This window comes from Pongo abelii, chromosome 7, assembly GCF_028885655.2.
Source record: "Pongo abelii isolate AG06213 chromosome 7, NHGRI_mPonAbe1-v2.0_pri, whole genome shotgun sequence".
NCBI lineage: Eukaryota > Metazoa > Chordata > Mammalia > Primates > Hominidae > Pongo > Pongo abelii.
Genome location: NC_071992.2, coordinates 60,611,445 through 60,633,130, shown reverse-complemented (window position 1 = coordinate 60,633,130; position 21,686 = coordinate 60,611,445). Strand labels below are relative to the sequence as shown.

General features: G+C 34.6%; 1 protein-coding gene across 3 annotated transcripts in view; it reads right to left on the bottom strand.

Moving 5' to 3' along the window:
* Positions 1-4,353: 4,353 nt before the first annotated feature.
* Positions 4,354-21,686, bottom strand: part of LOC129060975 (carbonic anhydrase 1-like) — a 52,881-nt gene continuing 35,548 nt past the window's right edge. For 2 of the 3 annotated variants that reach the window (XM_054561550.2, XM_054561551.2), the window contains 7 exons: positions 17,747-17,807; positions 14,310-14,507; positions 13,003-13,121; positions 9,572-9,667; positions 8,544-8,606; positions 5,737-5,892; positions 4,354-4,800 (listed from right to left, as the gene is read on the bottom strand). In XM_054561550.2, coding sequence (XP_054417525.2) covers positions 4,684-4,800; positions 5,737-5,892; positions 8,544-8,606; positions 9,572-9,667; positions 13,003-13,121; positions 14,310-14,507; positions 17,747-17,783 — 786 coding nt within the window. In that variant the 5' untranslated portion in view covers positions 17,784-17,807 and the 3' untranslated portion in view covers positions 4,354-4,683. Of the gene's footprint in view, positions 4,801-5,736; positions 5,893-8,543; positions 8,607-9,571; positions 9,668-13,002; positions 13,122-14,309; positions 14,508-17,746; positions 17,808-20,026; positions 20,154-21,686 lie in introns of those variants that run through there. The other variant, XM_063726423.1, reaches the window with a different exon arrangement.

Here is a 21,686-nt window from a genome sequence, read left to right as displayed (position 1 = left end):
CTACTGTTAAGGGTCTATGTTCAGCGGTGCACATATTGTCTTGATAAACATCTTAAACAACAGAAAATAGGGTTTGAGAGCAGAGAACCGGTCTGACCACAAATTTACCAGGGTGGAGTTTTTCCCCACCCTAGTAAGCCTGAGGGTACTGCAGTATCTCAGTCCTTATCTCAACTGCACAAGACAGACATTCCCAGAGTGGCCATTTATAGACCTCCCCCCAGGAATGCATTCCTTTCCCAGGGTATTAATATTAATATTCTTTGCTAGGAAAATAGTTTTACGATACCTTCCCTACTTGCACGTCCATTTATAGGCTGTCTGCAAGAAGAAAAATATGGCTCTTTTTGCCTGATCCTGCAGGCAGTCAGACCTTATGGTTGTCTTCCCTTGTTCCCTAAAAATCGCTGTTATTCTGTTCTTTTTCAAGGTGCACTGATTTCATATTGTTCAAACACACATGTTTTACAATCAGTTTGTACAGTTAACACAATTATCACAGTGGTCATGAGGTGATGTACATCCTCAGTTTATGAAGATAACAGGATTAAGAGATTAAAGTAAAACAAGCGTAAGAAATTATAAAAGTGTTATTTGGGAACTGATAAATGTCTGTATTAAAATGAAATCTTCACAATTTATGTTCCTCTGCCATGGCTCCAGCTGGTCCCTCCGTTCGGGGTCCCTGACTTCCCACAACATCTAGGAAGTGCACTTGTGATCTGAGCATTCTAAAGTCTTCAAACACAATCCCTTTGTTCACCAGTTCACTGTTTTGGTACATGGTGATAGTTTGCACATATTTTTAAGACTCTAAGGTTACTCCTTATAACTTACTTCTTTATTGAAAGCAAGATTTTGTACAAGAATCCTATGGCTAATTCTCCACATTTCTTTCAAGCATGTTATATTTCTATTAAAATACTTTTTATTCTGTTTATTTTTTTCCTTAGCTTTAAGTCTAGGAACACAAAATCAGCTACCTTTTGTTAATTGGTTAAATACCTACATCCATAGTTCCATTTTGCTGAAGTAGATATACTCATGTATACAGTAGCTATGTCTGTCTGTCTGCCTATCTCTTTGTGTATCTACTGAGATTAAGAATTGGTAAATCTATTAAGAGTAATAAGAAAATCTGTGCAGTGTCTCATGAAGATGAGTGGGTAAATAAACATTTGGGGTTTACAGATAATCAAGAAGATAATGCTTATAAAATAAGTATTTCCTTATGCTTTCATGGTCTTGGATGCAGAGAATATTGATGGCTTTTAAAATGATTTTGGCCCTTTATTTATCCAATGATATCTTCCTCAATCAAACTTTCTCTTCTATGGCCTTTTATTCTCATTTGTAATCTTTTATTACCTACTAATAAACAATTCACTAAGGTTTGGGTTCTCTTTTTGAAAAGAATCTTTTTATATCTCTTCTACAATGAAACCTTATATTAACCCAAAGTAATATTTTTAGAGGAGAAAGAAAAAAAAGATAATTCATGAATGATATCAGAAATATACTGTCATTCCATTTGTAGGTATGTGTTATAAAGGATGACACAGAAAAGCAAAAATAAATATTACACTAGGATGCAACATCAAGAGAGACTTGGAGTCCATTTTTAACTTTTTAAATAGTTTAGAGCAGGTGTCTTTTCCTGAGGTCCAGGAACGACTTTGTGATGGGGAAGGAAGCAAAAGGCTGAGTTTCTAAACATTCTAAGACTCAGTGCAAAATTTTGGCTATATTTGATTATGTAACATTTTTGGTAAGGGAGAGAAGTTTCATAGCTTTAATCACATATTGGTAGGAATCTGCCACCACAAAACAGAGAAGGACCAAGGATAGGGAGTTCCTAGAGTTATAATAAATATCTGCTCTTTTGAGTCATGTAAGGAAATTAAATTTAATGAAGATATTTCTTTTTCTTTCTTTCCTTTGCCCTAATTCCTATTATGATGAATTTAATGTATTTTGAGTCATTTTGCTAAACCTTACTTAAATGAACAAAGTAGAAAATATTTTGGTCTACTTGGACTCACAATTCAGCAGAAGGGTGCCATAGTGATAAGGGTACATCAGGGTGTTTCTGAAGGGCAAGTGAAAAGACAGAAAACAGCATGGAGTAGGAGAACCCTTTATCCTTGAGCCCACGCTGGGCCTCACCAGCTGGCTTATCATTCTAGATGCCAATAGATGTGGTATAAAGAAGGTCAGCTGCCAAACATCATGGAAAAACCAGAGAATCCTTGCAGGATGTTTAAATTCTTTACGTAAGTTGACAAAGGATGCGGACGTACAAGAGGAGGGTGAGTCAGTGACACATATGAGTTACCCTCTCAGATGATCCAGTGCCTAGTTTTCATACCTTCTCTCAACAGCTGTTTTTATTGGCTACTTCAGAGAAATTAATAATGCATCTCATGAGTTCTGTCAAATATATGAAATTCTGGCAGAGGCAGTAAGGGGAAACATGCTCCCCATTTGGCATTTGCGTTAGGGATAATGTTTGATGGTCATCATGTATTTTTTGTCACATCTTTGCCCTGTCCATAATAAGACTTACAGACTTATATTTAAATGCTGGAATCCATTTTAACCTACTTAAAAAATATATGGACCATCAGGTCAATTGTTTTTCAGATCCTTCCTGTGAAACTTATTTCTAAATTGTTTAATTTCTTTTCAGAAAATGTTTTCAAATGAACATCTTTTGCAAATGTGTTTCTCAACTTAAGCTCATATCTCTCTTTCTTTGGGTCTCACCTTTTGAGGGACTTTTATAACTTTATAATTAAAATCCTATCAATACAACTCATGTGAAGTAATAGGATCCTAGGCCAGGTATAAGTGTTGCAGGCTTTCTCAGTATTTGGCAATTACAGAGTATCATACACAGTTGGATTCCTTTGCAAATAAAGTATTTTATATTTAGAGATTGCATTTGGGGGCAGAGCTAATGTGTTAGTTGACTCCATTATATTTGTATTTATTTTTTTCAATTAATAAATTCTAAATTTCCCACCTTTGTGTAGAAAAACAAATCAAATTTGATTAAAAATAAAATAAAAACAAATTACATTTTAATAAAGAGGATTCACCTAAATTCTAGGCCCCAAGTCAAATATTTCAAAAGATGTCTCTTAGTATGGTTTTTAGGTGTAAAACAAACACAGCCTTTGCAGAAAGGCTTATTAGAGCAGTGAAGAACCTGCTTAATGTTTTTAAAGTAATTTTACTAAAACGTACAGAAATGAACAACTGGGCTTGGTCTCTAGTAGTTCAAATGAGATAACTAAAGTAAATCACAAGATTAAACACTGGACACAGGATTTGTAGAATTCTGGATGTAGATATGGCTTCGGCAAAATAGGAGGAATAAGTTCTAGTGTTTTACAGCATAATAGGGTGACTATAGGGTGACTATAATAAACAATACTTTATTGTATATTTTAAAATAGCTAGAGGAAAGGATTTTGAATATTCTCAAAACAAAGAAATGATAAATGTCTAAGGTGATGGATATGCTAATTACCCTGATTTGATCATTACACATTGTATGCATGAATCAAAATATCACACTTCTAGCCTGGGCAACATAGAGAGACCATGTCTCTACAAAAAAAATTTAAAAATTAGGCTGGCATGGTGACATGCATCTATAGTCCCAGCTACTTAAGAGGCTGAGGTGAGAGGATCCCTTGAGCCCAGGGGTTTGAGGCTGCAGTGAGCTATGATCCCACCATCGCATTCCCCCTGACTGGCAGAGTGAGACCTTGTCTCAAAAAACAAACAAACAAAAAACACCACACTGTACTCCATAAACATGTACAATTATTGTGTGTCAATTAAAGATAAAAATAGCATAAGGTGAAGTGCACATCTGACTAAAAGATTGCATGATGTTTCTATAGGATTCTAAGCACAAATGACTTCTTTAGCATTTTTATAAACCATTCACTTGTGACTTTTCTTCCAATTTTAAAGTAAAGATTCTCCATGCAAACTAACTCGTTGTAATAATGGCAGAGAAGCATTGTCCTTGCTAACGTGGGGAAAAGAAGTGAAAGCAATATCTAGAAGCATCATCTTCCTATATAAAAGATAATTATTTTGATCACAGACAACACAAATGGTGGCAATGTTGGGCCAGCATAACGATATTAAATCCAGTTGTCATCTCAGCTGTATTTTTGTCTTCAGGAGTAAGCAAACTAATTTCTCAATATTTCATCTCCAGCTGCTCTTAGGTTGTTATATTTGAGGCAAAATACTCTTGCAAGTAAAGTATTTAAGATTTTTGAATGTAAATGGAGTAGAAACATAATGGTTTTAGAAACTGCACAATAGAAAGAAAGAGATAAAATTATTTTATTGGTTCAAATAAACTGAAAAATTAGACATACAAATCACTTAGTTGTAATTTTAAAGAATTCCTCAAACTAAACTTGAATTTAAGCATAAGCTTATGCTTACAGATTACTATTTGCTAGCTTACTAATTATTATTTGAATTAAGCAGTAAGAACTAAAATTTAAGTTTCTTAGTTTTACAGACTGATTTGAAGGCATGCTGTCTTGCTAATATTGAAATAAATTTATTTCTTAAAAATTATTATTTTACTGGATTATGTCAGAAGCAGGGCTGTGTTCTTGAGGAAGGACAAGTTTCTTCTCAGACTCATCAAAATGAAGCTCTCACTGTTCTGCCCTTCAGAGGTTGGGTTGGGCGGTTGTTGTGCTGAATGGGGACAGCGTTATCACCTTCAACATTTGATAGAAGACTGCGGAATTGTGCCAGCTGGAAGGATAAAATATTTTTAAAATAAAAAGTTTTTAAAGTTACATAAAGCGTTTTATTTACATGATTACTAACGCACTGATATTTAGAAAACTGAGTTAGAAATTGCAGTAATATCACTAATAGGAAGAGAGAAAGCCCCAAATCCTTTACATTCATTCCTTTGAACCAGGCATTTTGCTTTAATTATTGATGACTGGGTTAAAGTATCAACTTTTTAATTTCAGCTGGGGTACGTTGGGTGAGTGACTTATTAGCTTGGTACCTTAGTTTCCATATAGTACTTACTTCACTGTGTTGTTGTGAAGATTAAATGGGTTAATACACACAAAGCCCTTAGAATGATGCTTCACATATAGCATGTGCTCAATAAATGTCAGTTAGCAACAGGCTACAATGCTTGTCCTGTAGGTTTGTTATGAGAATTGGCTAATAAAATATATGTAAGGCACCTAATAAACATGATTGAGCAATGAATGATACTATAATCACCATTATAAACAACAGTTAATGAGATATTTTGTTGAATATTTAAAAGTTTAAGCTCCACAAAAGGAATAAAAATATTTTGCCAACTATCAAGGTATGCCAGCTGGGAGCCACAATTCCCCAAAGTCTTATTGAAATGTCCAGTCACAGTTTTTCCTTTATTTCTGAAATGCTTAAGAAGACATTTAACAAGATTGGACTTTTCCTTATTAAGGAGGAAAGAGTGGTGGGAGTCATTTTTTTTTTCTGCATAAAGGCAAAAAAGAGTATTATAATGCATTTTTGGATATTTAATAAACCTATGTCCCCAAATTAATATTTTTAAGTTGGGAGGAAAAATGAACTTCTCACAAAGCTGACTGAAATAATAATCTCTCTCACTGATACTATCAATTAAAGTAATATTCCTGCTGCGCATTCCCAGTTCCCATTCATTCACAACTCTACCTGCTCTGAACTGACACTGATGCTCTCCTTAAAGATGATCCAAGTTACACTCTCATAAAGAGGAGGATGAGTCAGAGAGCCAGGGTAGGTCCAGAAATCCAGGGATGAAGGAAGGAGAGTAGAGGGGTCAAAATTTGTGAATGGGGCTCGTTTGCCCTGGAAGAAAAGAATACACCATTACAGCATGATATAAAATACTTATATGAATACATGTGACATATATATGCTATATTATCTTGTTATACATTATTTAGAGATTTTAGCTAAGAGTCATTGATTTTTCTACTATTTAGTATTTAATGACTGGTGTGTTTGTGGATATAAACAACAATATCAACAGAAGAAAAAAAGATGAAAAATGTGTTATATGTAAGTTTTTGACCAAGATGTTTCCTTCTTCATTTGGTTGCAGATAAGCAAAGATTCAAAAACCTTTTTTACAATCTATATCTTTAAAACATATTTAATTTCTAGTATAATGCTTTTATTTTTTCTCTAGGAATGATGTCAGATTCTATTTCAATGGCAAAAATCTTTATTGACATGCATATTGGTTGTTTTAGTTTTATTCTATTTATTCCTATCATCTTTTCTGATTATTACTGGTGTATAGGAAATATACTGATATTTGTATGCTAATCTTTTATGCATTCTGTATTTTAGATGATTCTTCTGGAGTTTTCAGGTGGATATTAGTGATGATATCAACTGCACATAATGATAGTTTTGTTTTTGCTATTTCAATATCTATCATAATATGTACTCTTTCATTATTTTGTTGCACTGACTAGGACCCTTATTATAATTTTCAAATGTGATGGTCACAGTGGCACCTTGGTCTTGTCCCTGATTGAAATGAAAATGCTTCAAGTGTTTCACTACAAAGTTAAATGTTGATACAAGTTTCTAGGTAAATTCTTTATCAAATTCAAGAAGTTTTCAGACAGTTTTCTTTCATTTTGTTTCATCCTAAAGAAAGGGCATTAACTTTTATCAAATGATTTTAAGCATTTAACAAGTTGATCATGAGGTTTTCTTCATCTTTAACTAGTTAATATAATGAATTAATTTAAGATTTTCTAATATTGAGTCATTCTTGTATTTTCCCAAAAATACTAGTTCAGAAACTCTACTAGTTCAGAAACTACTCTTTTAATACACTGTTGAATTTGATTTGTTATAATAAATTTTAGGATTTCCTTTAGCTACATTCCTAAGAAAGTTTATCCTACGTTTTTTGTTTTGTTTGTCTGTTTTGTAGTTTTCATACCCGGTTTTGGTATCAGATTCCATTAAATTGATGGGAAGTTTTCTGTCTGTTCCTTCATCTGGGCAGTTTAGTTAACACTGGCATGATTGTTTCTTAAAAGTTGAGTAACCCTTTTCCATGAAGTGGTCTGGGCCTAGTATTTTTGTTTAATAGATACATTTTGACTATTGTTTAAATTTACTTTTAGGTTCTCAGTCTATTTAGGTATTCTAACTCCTTTTGAGTCAATTCCCTTACTTCACATTTTCTTGGAAAATTATCCATTTTATCTAAATTTTCAAATTTACTAGCATAATGTTATAAAAAATTTTGTCTCTTAAAATTCTCTTCTATATCTTTAGTCACAACCTATTTATTTCTAATAATGTTTTATATGTACTGCTTTTTTTCTCTTTATCCAGCTTCCCCAAAGTCTGACTTTTTTGTTGTTCTTCCAAAGAATCAACTTTTCAATTTATTGATAAAATTTTACCCCTTACTTAGTCATCATTTTTCTTTTTAAAATTTATTTATTTATTTATTTAAGATGGAGTCTCACTCTGTTACCCAGGCTGGAGTGCAGTGGCACAATCTCGGCCCACTGCAACCTGCACCTCCTGGGTTCAAGCGATTCTCCTGCCTCAATCTCCTGAGTAGCTAGGACTACATGTGTGCACCACCACGCCCAGCGAATTTTTTGTATTTTTAGTAGAGACAGGATTTCACTATGTTGGCCAGGCTGGTCTTGAACTCCTGACCTCAAGCAATCTACCCGCCTCGGCCTTCCAAAGTGCAGGGATTACAGGCATGAGCCACCACACCCGGCCATCATTTTTCTTTCTTATTTTATTCTTTTCTGCTTTTATCTTCACTAATTATTTCCTTATATTTTATTTTCATTTTTTTTGATAACTCTTGAGTTGAGGGCTTATTTTTTATCTTCTGTCATTTATACTTTATAAGACACTCATTTAAGTTTAATCTTTTCTAGAATCAGCATAAATCAGATTTATTTTACACAAATACATGACAGTTCTCCATGCTGCAAAACATGACAAATCTCTGATTTATGGTTTAACTGCTTACCATTAAAACAATAAAGCTGTTTGTGTATATCAAAAAATCCATATTTTTTTGAGTTGACAAGAGTTACGGTTATCAAAGATTGTATATCAATCATATCTCAAAAGAATGCCCTTTACTTCTGAATTTTTGTACTGCTAAAAAGCTAGAGATATCTTTATTTATGAAATGGAAAATCACAATTTTGTTAGATATAGTTTTTCAAGCAAATTTAAATGGCTGTGTAATCTGGTTTTCTGCATGCCATATTCTGCTGAAATAAATAAACCATAACTATGAAAAACAAAAAACCAAAACAATTCCATGCATTAGAGACTTTCTCAGAGGTAGGCAGTATTGAAGTAGCACCTTGATTTTCAGCTGGTAGCTTTTGCTATGGCCTTCCTACTCCCCAGTTTTAATACTTCATTAAATGATTTCCATAGATCTGTAAATTCTTGTTCTCTGATTTAAACTACTTATGTAGTGTGCTTACCTTGGTTTTAATTGCTTGGAGGGCATCAAGTACTTTCTGCAGCTTTGGGTTGGCCTCACCAACCTGGAGATTTAAGAAAATAAAGTATGAGATAAAGATTATTATCAATCGAACACTGCTTAGCTAAGTTTTGAATTTTTTTTCAATTAACAACTGACAAGAGATAAGGTATTTTCTCTCTGCTTTAGAAGGGGAAATTTTTCAAGCTGTATGTCTTTGAGGGCCTTTGTACTCTATGAATCGTTTATAATATGTACCTACAGATAAAGTAGCAAACTAAAAGCTTGATTTAAACTGAATTATTGGCAATATGTTCAAAGTTATACAGGGCAAAATCTAGTAATTTATCAAAACTGACACAAAAACAAATCTCTTATTTTGGTCTGTTATATTAGTTTTCATTACTACAGTATTTGGCATATTGTAAGTGCTCAGTAAAGGTTAAGTAGAGGTGCTATAATTTCAAGAGTTATTTGGTTACCCAGGCATACCCAATTTAATAATAACTTTTTCGTAGAACTTTTCAGGGATTCTTCTATAGAAGATTTGAGCAACATCTCCCATTTAAAAAATCAATTGAATGTTCTTTGCAAGAAAAAACTCTTTTACTATTTCTTTCCAATGAGATATTAAATTGATAAATTTCTGAATCTATGATTTCAGGTTTCCTTATTAATATTTAATAATATTTATTTCCTGATGAGATATTAAATTAATAAATTTCAGAATATATGATGTAGGAAGTTTAGAGGAAAAGGAATTTGGAAGAGATGGAAAATAGAAATTCCTTTTTCCCTATGAACACCGTTCTATCTCACCTCCACCTGAAACTCATTTCTCTCTTTAAGAGGGCAGAGATAAAACCAAGCAATAAAATACTAGGGAACTATTTGTTCACCTGTAGTCATCAGTTAAATGGAAACTTTAAAATAAGAAATTCTAAAATATATGTTACCTTATTTCCTTCTATTTTGAGATCTAATTGGTAAGACAGTGGAAGCAGAGCTGTGTAATTATCTGTAACTCACCTTCATCAAAACACCAATAACTGCCAAACCATCAGCCTTTGAGACAGCTTCAGCAAGGCTGGAGTACTTTGCAGAATTCCAGTGAACTATGTGAAGCTAAAAATGATACTATGGTTAATTAATTATTTATACCAGGGTGATGAGAAAAGGTAAGTTATAAGTTAACTTATTACCATATGATGATGTATCTTGGCTTAGATACATAAAACTTATGTGAACCTTTATCCAGTGGATTAGAAGAGTTATGTTCTCACTCGTAGGAAGGGTTATCTGTGTGCCAAGTAGAGATTAGAAAACCTGGAAGCAGTAAGCAAAATGTCCTTTCCTACGATATTGTTATTGAATATTACTCCTTTAAATGTATCTCTCTTTGTTATGAAAAGATCAGGAAATATGACTAACTAGTTTTTGAGAAAATAATTGAAGTAATTTTCTCTCACATGAGGTACTTTATAGTAAATTTATGAGAAAGGGATCCTGGAGTACCTGGGAGTCTTGGCCAAGAACAGATTCTTTCGGGCACATTAGTGCCCTTTCCAAACACCTCTCAAATAAATATCTCCAGCTTAATGTCTCTGCAAACTCTAGATTTGTACATCCAAATATGTATATATGTATTCTTGATATATTCTTGATATCTCTACATGGATGTCTAATAGATGTTTCAGACTTAATCTGGCCAAAATAGAACTCTAGATTTCCTTCTTGCCATACCTGCTTAATTTTACCTTCTTAGGATAAGGTTTTTAAATTGCTCAATCAATAAGTACAACAATTATCATTCATTTCTTACTTTCCCCACCTATTAACATTCACATCTTACAGATTATACTTCGTCACGTGTTGACAACTTTGAGCCTTTGCATTAGCTTCTAATTTTCTCTGGAATTTCCTTCCCCATGATCTTCAAATGGCAGACTTTTGTCTTGAATTAGGGTTGAACTCAAATGCCACTCCTTAAATAATTCTTTTCTGATCATCCAATATAAAGTAACCACCACAAATCAAAACAGTTCTATCCATATCACTTATTTAATCTCTCTTCTTCCTATTCTCCTCGCTCCCTTCCTCCCTCCCTCCCTTCCTTCCTCCCTCCTTCCCTTCCTTCCTCCCTCACTTCCTTCCTCCCTCCCTCCCTTCTTTCCCGCCTTCCTCCCTCTGAAATTTTTATTTTCCCTATCAAATGCAAGTTCTGATAGCAAGTACTTTTTAAAAACAGTATCTCCCACCTGTAATTCCAGCACTTTGGGAGGCTGAGGCGGGCGGATCACGAGGTCAGGAGTTCGAGATCAGCCTGACCAACGTGGTGAAACTCCATCTCTACTAAAAATACAAAATTAGCCGGGTGTGGTGGCACATGCCTGTAATCCCAGCTACTCAGGAGGCCGAGGCAGCAGAATCACTTGAACCTGAGAAGAGGAGGTTGCAGTGAGCCGAGATCGCGCCTCTGGACTCCAGCCTGGGCAACAGAGCAAGACTCTTTCTCAAAAATAAATAAATAACAACAAAAAATAAATAAAGACAGTATCTGGCATATTGTAGGTGTTCAATGAATATTTGTTGAATGAAAAAAGAATGATTAAGACAGTTTATTAAGAGGGATCACTTATTGCAATTTCCTCTGACCATGCCAGTGTAGATTCTGTCCCTACTTGTAATTAATTATTCTTACATCTGTATTCCCATGCTTCTTTGTGAATAGTCATACTGCCGTTTACTGCTATATTTATTTAATCACAATAATTTATGCCTATACTTCCCTGCTTGAAAAGCATTTGCTTGTGTCTCTATGGAAATGTTAAGTAACATTATTTAGAACATGCAACATGAAAGGTGCTGGTCTAAATGTGCTCTGTGTGGGTTGACTCTTTTCATGCTGTCAACAATTATTAAGATAGATACTAATGCTATATTATCTAGATTCTCTATATAGGAATATTGGAGTATAGAGTGATTTGTTCAAAGTTGTACAGCTAGTAAGTGGTCGAGCTTTGATTCAAACCCTGGCAGTCAGATGGGTACTTGCATTCTTAAGCAACAGGCTGCACTGCCTCTCAAACCTGTTGTCTTATAGGTATCCCAAGAAGGTTTATTGAACTGAATTTAATCATATGCTAAACTTTGTGGCTAAGTCTCTCATATCTAGCATGGATTATATTGATTTTTCTCAATTTAGATGAGAGAGTCACTAATTTAATTTTCTTGGATACTACCAACTATCCTTCCAAAATGATAACACTAATTTAGGCTCTTAGTCCATTTAATTTTAATTTACCTTCAATTTTATGGAGGGGAAAACCCAATTAACAGATTTCTGCGCATTGAAAGGTGTTAGTCATGCTTTACAACACAAGGTAAAGCAAGTTCTATTTGTATACAATCTGCTGATATTCTATCATAATAAAAGATACACATACTTTGTAACATAGCAGTCTTCCCTGTAAAAATCTATCCTACACAATTACTTTCACTAGTGCACAAGATATATGTACAGATATATTCACTGAAGCATTTTTTAATAAAAGCAAAAGAAACCAATATAACAAAAATCATATGTTGTGATTGTTCATCAATAGAAGGCAGTTAAATAAATTCTGATGCATTCACCCAAATGAAATACTATGGTGACAGTAAAAAAGGTGGAATTCAATCTTCTGATTTTTAAAAATTGTCATGATAAATGGGTGAATAGAAAAAAAGCAGGTTGCAAAATTATATATATTATAGAATTCATTTGATGAAAATAAAATTAAAAAGTCAACCTGCATATATGGGTACACATGTATTATATAATTCATACATCTAAAGTAAAGAGCAAAATTTCTCCCATTTTAATCTCCCAGACCCTCTGTTGACAGTCTAGTGTACATGTCTCCATTTTTCTTTGGACATACTGATAATAATGTCCTGAAATAAGTCACAAGCTTCCATGTGAGAGCAGGTTAAGAGCCAGGGAAGCTCAGACCCTCATCTAGGTGTATGCTGTTCAGTGACCATTGCTATGACCATTGCTCTTAGTAGAGTCTCATTGAATTGTCCTGGCTTGGCCACAACGATACTGCTGGTGTATCCAAACTTGAACATTTAAATAAAGAGGAAATGGTGGTGTGTTCCATTTGGGGTTACAGCTTTAAAGGAGAGCAGTGTCACCCTTTGAAGCTAGCTTTGATATCAAGGTAACAGTTTTTGAGGCATTCTCAGGGAAAGGTGAATCTTGGGCCCAGTAATTTAGCTGCCTCTTTCCACATGAAAAATTTGCCTCTCTTGCCAAACATTATGTGTCTGTGCTTGATTTTAATGGAACCTGGGAGTTCCTTACTGGAATACCCATTCCTTTGGAGTCATTATGATGTTGTCTTAGAAGAGAAGGGAGAAGGTGCTTCTGGGAGTACTCTCAGGGTAATTATCTCTCACTTACTAAATTACATTACCTCGGCAGAATATTTGACTCCATCCACTGTATGTTCTGAACCATGCTCATTTGTACTGCCCCAGTGAAAATGGAACTGAAAAAGCCTATAGCTGTTGGAGAGAGGACCACCTTTCAGCACTGGAAGAAAAGGGAACAGATTGTTAGCCTGATGCTCCACAAACTCTAGCTTATCTTTGCATTTAATATAAACTAACACTAAATTGTGTTGAGTAGAAGTGAAAACAAACATTAGTGCCTAGACTTTCATCTTGTTTTCCCCTACATCCATGAGGATGACAGTCATATGTATGGTGCACCCCTGACTGTGGCATTGATGATATATTCCATGAATTATACACATTTCCCAGCACACGAGCTACAATTTTACCTATTTCTAACTCCTAGAAAGCATATTGCCATGTGAGTGAATTATATCATTACAGGGCTGTCCTTGAATCTCCTTTAATTTGCAAGTTTATTCCTTCATTCTTTCAACAAAGACAGTATGCATCAAAAATCTTTAGTAGTTTATTTTGAGTAATGAACCATTCATCACCTACTATGTAACTGATGAAGACACAACAGTATATCTTGACAGCATTGTTGAGAATCCCTGGCCAGGGACCAAGAGAGAGTACTAGTGGGGCAGTGGGGCAGTTATAAAACTTTGTTTGGAGAGCCTATCCAATGATAATATTAGTTAAATGCACATAATACCAGACCTAATCTAATATTAATAATGGACATAGCCCCAAGGTGCCTAAAATTTAGGCCTCAGAAACTAGTAAACAAATTTAGCATTTTAAATCAGTAGAACTGTTTTATGGAATTGTCATTTAATAAAATATTCAATAAAACTTCATGAAAAGCTAACTCTGTAGCAAAATTTGTTCCAGATTCTGGAGTATAAGGATAATTCAGTTACTGCTTTGTTTTTCTTTTCTACTGTGCTCATTCATACTCATCCCAATTAGAAAATATTTTTCTTTTTAGTTGTTCTATTTGTAATGACTGGTTCACTAGACCTTTCTGGATAAATGCTGTTTATTCAGAGACAGTGAAGTGAGCATACAGATACTGGAATGACGAGAAGAGACGTGATGGTGACTTTGAAAAGAAAGACTGAAAATAGAGAGCTGGGAGTTCCAAAAATTTTCTTTACCACCTGGGAGTTTTCCAGAAGTCCAAGATGCCCCACTAGATTACAGCAATGCTGCACACAAGCACAAAAGACTTAGAATGGGTGTCATATTTTTCGAGCACTGTTTTTTAAATTTCCCCAGTAGACTGTAAGAAAAAAAATATCAAAAGGGTCTTTCAGCTCACCTGATCGGTTATCGTTGTCCTCAAAATTTACATGGAAGGAATGTCCCACATTGATAATTTCTTTGGCTGTGGCTGGGTTGTAAGAGACACTAATAGGTTTCAGAGAGGTATCATGTTTGGCTTCACTGGTTTTAATATCAACAGGGGACTGGTTATTTCCATTGGCAATGGGATACAGCTTGCTCCATTGTTCAGGACCTACCAGGACAAACACGTGTAAAATCAATGCTTTATCAAATGCTTGATTCCAAGTTTTAGGAGTATGGTTACCTGTTTGCTTATTAGATTACGGTTTTTTTAAGTGTATTAAATGATATTCTCTTAAGATTAATAGAAATTCTGTGTTTGAAAATGTCCCTTTTCTTTCTTTCTTACTCTCTCTCTCTTTTTCTCTTTCTTTCTTTCTTTCTTTCTTCCTTTCTTTCTTTCTTTCTTTCTTTCTTTCTTTCTTTCTTTCTTTCTTTCTTTCTTTCTTTCTTTCTTTCTTTCTTTCTTTCTTTCTTTTCTTTCTTTCTTTCTTTCTTTCTTTTCTTTCGTTCTTTCTCTCTCTCTCTTTCTTTTTTTTTTTTTGACAGAGTCTTGCTCTGTCACCCAGGCTGGAGTGCAGTGATGTGCTCTCGGCTCACTGCAACCTCCGCCTCCCAAGCTCAAGTGATTCTCATGCCTGAGTTTCCCAAGTAGCTGGGATTACAGGTGCATGCCACCATGCCTGGCCATTTTTTTTGTATTTTTAGTAGAAATGGGGTTTCATTAAGTTGTCCAGGCTTGTCTCGAACTCCTGACTTCAAGTGATCCACCTGCCTCGGTCTCCCAAAGTGCTGGGATTACAAGCATGAGCCACTGCACCTGGCCCCTTTTCTATATTGTACTATAAAATAGTGTATTTGTCAATACTACTAATATAGATGTATACTTACAGTCTGTAGAATCAGACCATACATATTTTATTATTAGCAATAGATTTCTAATACAAGCTTACCTCATTTTGTTGCATTTCACTTTATTGTGCTTTGCAGATATTGAATTTTTTACAAACTGAAGATTTGTAGCAACCTTGCATCAAGCAAGCTTATTAGGGGCATATTTTCAACAGCATGTGTTTATTTCACATCTCTGTGTCACATTTTGGTAACTCTCACAATATTTTAAACTTTTTAATTGTTCATATATCTATCATGGAGATCTTTGATGTTACTATTATAATAGTGTTGTGGCACCATAAACCATGTCCAAGTAAGGTGATGAACTTAATCTGTAAATGTCGTGTGTGTTTTAACTACTTTACTGACTGGCTATTCCCCATCTATCTCCCTCTCTATAAGTCTCCCTATTCCCTGAGACAAGAACATTGAAATTAATCTGTTTAATAACCCTACAAAGACCTGTAAGTAAGTACTCCAGTGAGAGGAAGAGTCACATGTTTCTCACTTTAAATAAAAAGCTAGAAATGATTAAGCTCAGTGAGGAAGGCATGTCAAGAGTTGAGACAGGCCAAAAACTAGACCTCTTGTGCCAGTTAGCCAAGCCATGAATGCAAAAGAAAAGTTCTTGGAGAAAATTAAAGGTGCTACACCAGTGCACACACAAATGATAAGAAAGCAAAGCAGCATTATTGCTGATATGGAGAAAGTTTAAGTAGTTTGGATAGAAGATCAAACCAACAACCACATTCCCTTAAGCCAAATCCTAATCAGAGCAAGGCTATAGCTCTCTTTAATTCTGTGAAGGCTGAGAAAGGCAAAGAAGCTGCAGAAGGAAAGTTAGAAGCTAGTGGAGGTTGGTTCATGAGATTTAAAGAAAGATGCCATCTCCGTAACGTGAAAGTGCGAGGTGATGTGGCAAGTGCTGATACTGAAGCCACAGAGAGTTATACAGAAGATCTAGCTAAGATAACCAATGAAGGTGACTACACTAAACCACAGGTTTTCAGAGTAGAAAAAACAGCCTTCTTTTGGAAGAAGATAGCATCTAAGACTTTCATAGCTAGAGAGGAGAAGTCAATGCATGGTTTCAAAATTTTTAAAAACAGCCTGACTCTTTTGTTAGGGTCAAATGCAGCTGTTGACTTTAAGTTGAAGCCAACACTCATTTAACATTCTGAAAATCCTAGGACCCTTAAGAATTATGCTCAATCTACTCTGCCTGTGCTCTATAAAAGGAACAACAAAGCCTGAATGACAGCACATCTGTTTACAGCCTGGTTTACTGACTATTTTTAAGTCCACTGTTGAGCTTTACTCCTCAGTAAAAGAAGATTCCTATCAAAATATCACTGCTCATTGACAATGCACCTGGTCACCCAGGAGCTCTGATGGAGATGTACAAGGAGATTGATGTTATGTTCATGCCTGCTAACACAGCATCTATTCTGCAGTCTATGGATCAAGGAGTAATTTCAACTTTCAAATCTTATTTAAGAATATACTTTGTAAGGCTGTAGTTCCCATAGATAATAATTTTTTTTATGATGGATCTCAGTAAAGGAAATGGAAGTTGTCTGGAAAGGATTCACCATTCTGCATGAACATTTGTAATTCATGGGAGAAGGTCAAGTTATCAACATTAACAGGAGATTGGAAGAAGTTGATTCCAAAGTCATGGATAACTTTGAGCCTTCCCAACCTTCAGCAACCACTATCCTGATCAGTCAGCAGTCATCCACATTGAGGCAAGACCCTCCACCATCAAAAAGATTAATACTTGGCTGGGCGCGGTGGCTCACACCTGTAATCCCAGCACACTGGGAGGCCAAGGAGGGCAGATCATGAGGTCAGGAGATTGAGAGCATCCTGGGTAACACGGTGGAACCCCATCTCTACTAAAAATGCAAAAAAATTAGCTAGGCGTGGTGGTGGGCACCTGTAGTCCCAGCTACTGTGGAGGCTGAGGCAGGAGAATCACTTGAACCTGGGAGGCAGAGGTTGCAGTGAGCCTAGATCATGCCATTGCACTCTAGCCTGGGCGACAGAGCAAGACTCTGTGTCAAAGAAAAAATAATAATACTTCTGAAGGCTCAGATGATCACTAGCATACTTTAGCAATAAAGTATTTTTAATTAAAGTACGTAGAATTTTTAAACATGCTATTGCACACTTAATAGACAACAGTATAGTGTAAAGATAACTTGTAAATGCCCTGGAAAACTCCAAATTTTATGTGACTTGCTTTCTTGTGATATTTGCTTAATGATAGAGGTCTGCAATTGAACCTTCAGTATCTCTGAGGTATGCCTGTATATACATATCAAACATATTTTGTAGTCAGCCGTGCCCCAAAAGACAATGCTAAGAATACATGCAAAGATAGTATAATTATTTAAAGCAGACAGTTCAACAATTAACCTATGGCTGTACAATTGCTTTAAATGCTTAATATCTCTTCTGTTGGAAATGGGAACAAGCTATCATTTTGATCTATATAAACAGGAGAACTCTTACCATTTTTGTCATCATATCCCCAGTCTGGACTTGCCATTATCTTCTACTGAGTTTTCTTTTCCTGAAAACAAAAATAATACCTGGAATAACTAACTGCAACTGTGCATGCAGGACATGCCTTAAATCCGTGCTTGGGCATTTTTATAGAAACTTATTTGCTTTTAATAGGCCATTATTTCATCATCTCTGCTTATCAGGAAGTACACATATCTAAAAAAAAGGTGTTGTAAAAAATTCTACAAGGGCTATGTTAGTTTCAATTGCTTAATTTTCTTATATTGTAAAAGAGAATTATCAAATCCTAGATTTTATAAAACCAAGTCCTGTTTCACTCATGTTAGCAGAAGATATGGCTTAATATTGAAATATGTAATTCTTTAGATTTTCTAAATGAAAAATACTTTGTACACTCAAGATTTCCAACTCTACCTTTGTTAGTTACTTAAGCAATATAAGCAAAAGTAATTTATCAGGAGAATAATTTGTGTGTTTACAGGCTGATCTGAACTAGTATCTTAATGTTAATTTAAAATCAGATAATTAAATTACTAATCATTTGTAATATATGTTATTTATAATGGCACAGTTTATAGATATACAGGGTAAGAATAAAGTCCATTTTGGAGCAATATTGGAATTCATAGGTGGAGAAGATTTTATTAATATTAAAGTTAAATATAACACAATATTTATTTTATAAATCAAATAGGTTTACTAGAATAGAAGTCTTATTTTTTAATAGCTCTATATAATTTATAAACCGTTTCCTTATTATTTTATTTCACCATCACACATACATACAAATGCTATATAGTAAGAATTAGCATTTGTAATTGAGAAATGTTGAGGTACTTTGCCACAACTGGCAACAAGCCAAGAAGCCAAGACTTCAGCCTCCTAATCCAGTTCCCTTCTTCACTACACCTCCACCAAATGCCACACTACTTCCCCTCCTTTGCTCACAATACTCTAAAGTCCAAGTTAAGCCTGGACCAAGATGAGAACTAATGCCAATTGAATGATGAGGAGGTACACAGGACCTTTCAGGAAGGCAAAGAAAACTGATTAGGATGTGCCAGACTCAGGCCAGTTCTACATGTTCAAAGCTCTAAACGTGCTCAAAGAAAAGAAAACCAGAAAAATAAGCTTCCATAGTTATGCTTTTTTCATGCCGTGACAGTATTCCTCCTTTCACACAGTAAGGAATGTCTGAGCTGCTGCAACCCCTGAAAGAAGAGAGGGATCAGGAGCAATTTTCACCAAGGCTGACTGGAGACACGTTGTTTGCTCCTTTGCGGTTAATGATGGTTCATTATCTCATATGCAGAGTGGGCTGTGGTCATGAACATCCACAGAGTGGGAAGAGGCTCAAGCTCCCATTCTATGGCTTTAGTAAGCATAAGAAGATATTGTTTAAAAGGGAATTCCTTTTTTTTTCAAAGTACTGTTTATTGAAGGCCCAATAGGAATCAACTGCTGTGCTAAAAACTTTACGTGCATTAACTTAATTCTTATTATAACAAAATTGGGCATTAAAATCTGTGTTTTAGGCTGAGGTGGGAGGATCTCTTGAGCCTAGGAGGTCCAGACCAGCTTGGGCAACATAGGGACACTCTGTTTCTGAAAAAAGAAAAAAAAAATTGTGTTTTACGTTAAAAAAAAATTGAGGCTTAGAGAGGTGAAGACACCTCCTCAGGGTTACAAAACTTGCAAGTGGCTGCTTATATCCCATAAGCCTAGGGTTTAAGATTAGATCTGTGTAATTCCAAAGCTAATACATTTGCTTAGCCTTCCACTCTCAAAAATTGTCCACTGACCTCCAGTTGATTCTATTTTCTGGAGGACTGGATTAGGTGATGTAGCTTGGTTTGGCTCAAGATGACCAAGGGTCAGGCTTCATCCTTGGGCTTACTTCACTCTGGAAGCTCACGGAGTGACAGGAGCAGGCTACCCCCTGCCAGGTAATTTACCTCCTAATATTGTATACTTTGTAAAAAGTAACTTTAGCTTGAAATAATCTATTAATCAACAAATTTGAAAAACAGCAACCCCCTTTCATTACACAATTATGCGATGATTCGTCACATAAATGCTTTAACATCCATATGGAATGGGAATTTATTTAAAGTTTTAAGTGCAGAATGACACTGGACCCTCACTATTATCACCTTTTATTTTATTGTGTACCCAGGGTGTGTTATTGTACTGGCAGAAAATTATATAGAGAAAGGATATAAAGTTTAATGAGCCTTTATAAGTCCAAACACCCTTCCCATTTACCTTTATCCTTCTTTTTCTGCTTACAAATTTTGCTTCTCTCAGCTGAATCTATGCCAAATTCAAGATGTTTAGTTTTGTATTCACTTCACTTTCACCAACAGCCTCCTCCCAGTATACTTTTCCAGAATGATCTTTGGGTTACTTTTGCCTACCAAGAAGGAGTTTAATCTACACAGACTCTGCTCTTCTAAACTAAAAGTGTATATATATATATATATATACTTTTAAATTTTATATATAACTTTTAAATTTATATATATAATATAATTATATTATATATAGTATATAATATAATTATATATTATATATAGTATATAATATAATTATATATTATATATAGTATATAATTATATATTATATATAGTATATAATATAATTATATATTATATATAGTATATAATATAATTATATATTATATATAGTATATAATATAATTATATATTATATATAGTATATAATATAATTATATATTATATATAGTATATAATATAATTTGAATTTATACATATATAATATATATATTAGATTATTACATTTATTTATTAACACCAATTAATTTCACCTAAAGATTTTTTAGTAACCTAAAATGTTTTTCAAAAAAGCATTTCTTCAGTGTTTTTAAGTATATATTTAAGTCAGTTTTAAATTATATTTAAGAGCCTTAGTATTTCTTATTTTAGCTTTTGTTCTCCTAGTTCCTTTGATACTTTTCATCTAATTTTTATTTTAATATTTAAAAATTAAAAACATGAACTCTTCTGGAAGCAAATAAATTATGTTGAGTTTCAAATTTAAATTTGTACTTAGAAAATAACTCTGGTATAAAAGGAACAAAAAGTGAAAAAGAGTGTCATCCGTGCCTAGTTACGGACGAGATCTGCTAAATGCCACTGAAAGGAAAAATCCACACCTTGGCAGGACCAAATTCCAAAAAGCCATAGCTGCTCTACAATGCTTAGAGTTCCACAACAATAAGTGGCTTTCCTGGGATTCATATTTTCCCTAAAATGAGGAATTATATATTGTGAAAATAAGTGTCATTGTTGACTACTAAATTTGGCCTGACTCTCACATTGCCTCCTAAATTCCCTGCCCCTCCAGAAATGGTATCATTTGGGGTGGCAAGATAAATCTTATTTCCAGTGGAGAAGTGGGTCATGGAAAATGGTGATGTTAGCCTAGACATTTCTGCATTGAGACAACTAGAAATTCTGATTAATCAACTGAAGTGGCAGGATGGGTTATCTGGATTTCACAGCTATCGTTTTCTCTCAGTTGGGCTTTCTCATCACCTGTAACAAAGCTGTGTTGGTAACTTTATTCCTTCCAGTGTTTGTATTTGTCTCCATCCATACCGAGCTTGTTCCCATTTTAGGACCTTTGTGTTTGCTGTGCTGCTGTCCAGATTGCTCTGTACCCAGACCTTTGTATAGCCTCAAATATCTCCTGCTTAGAAATGACTTTCCTGAACTCCAAATTCACATGTCCTCCTTTTCCCAGTCACTCCATTATATCATTCTGTCTTATTTCTTTCATAGCATTTGTCACATCTTGCTTGTATTGTGAAATTAATTTACTTGCTTAATATCTATAACGATCTCTAAAATGGCGTCTCTATGATATGATAAAGCCTTGATCATTTTTTTCACCACCATGTTCT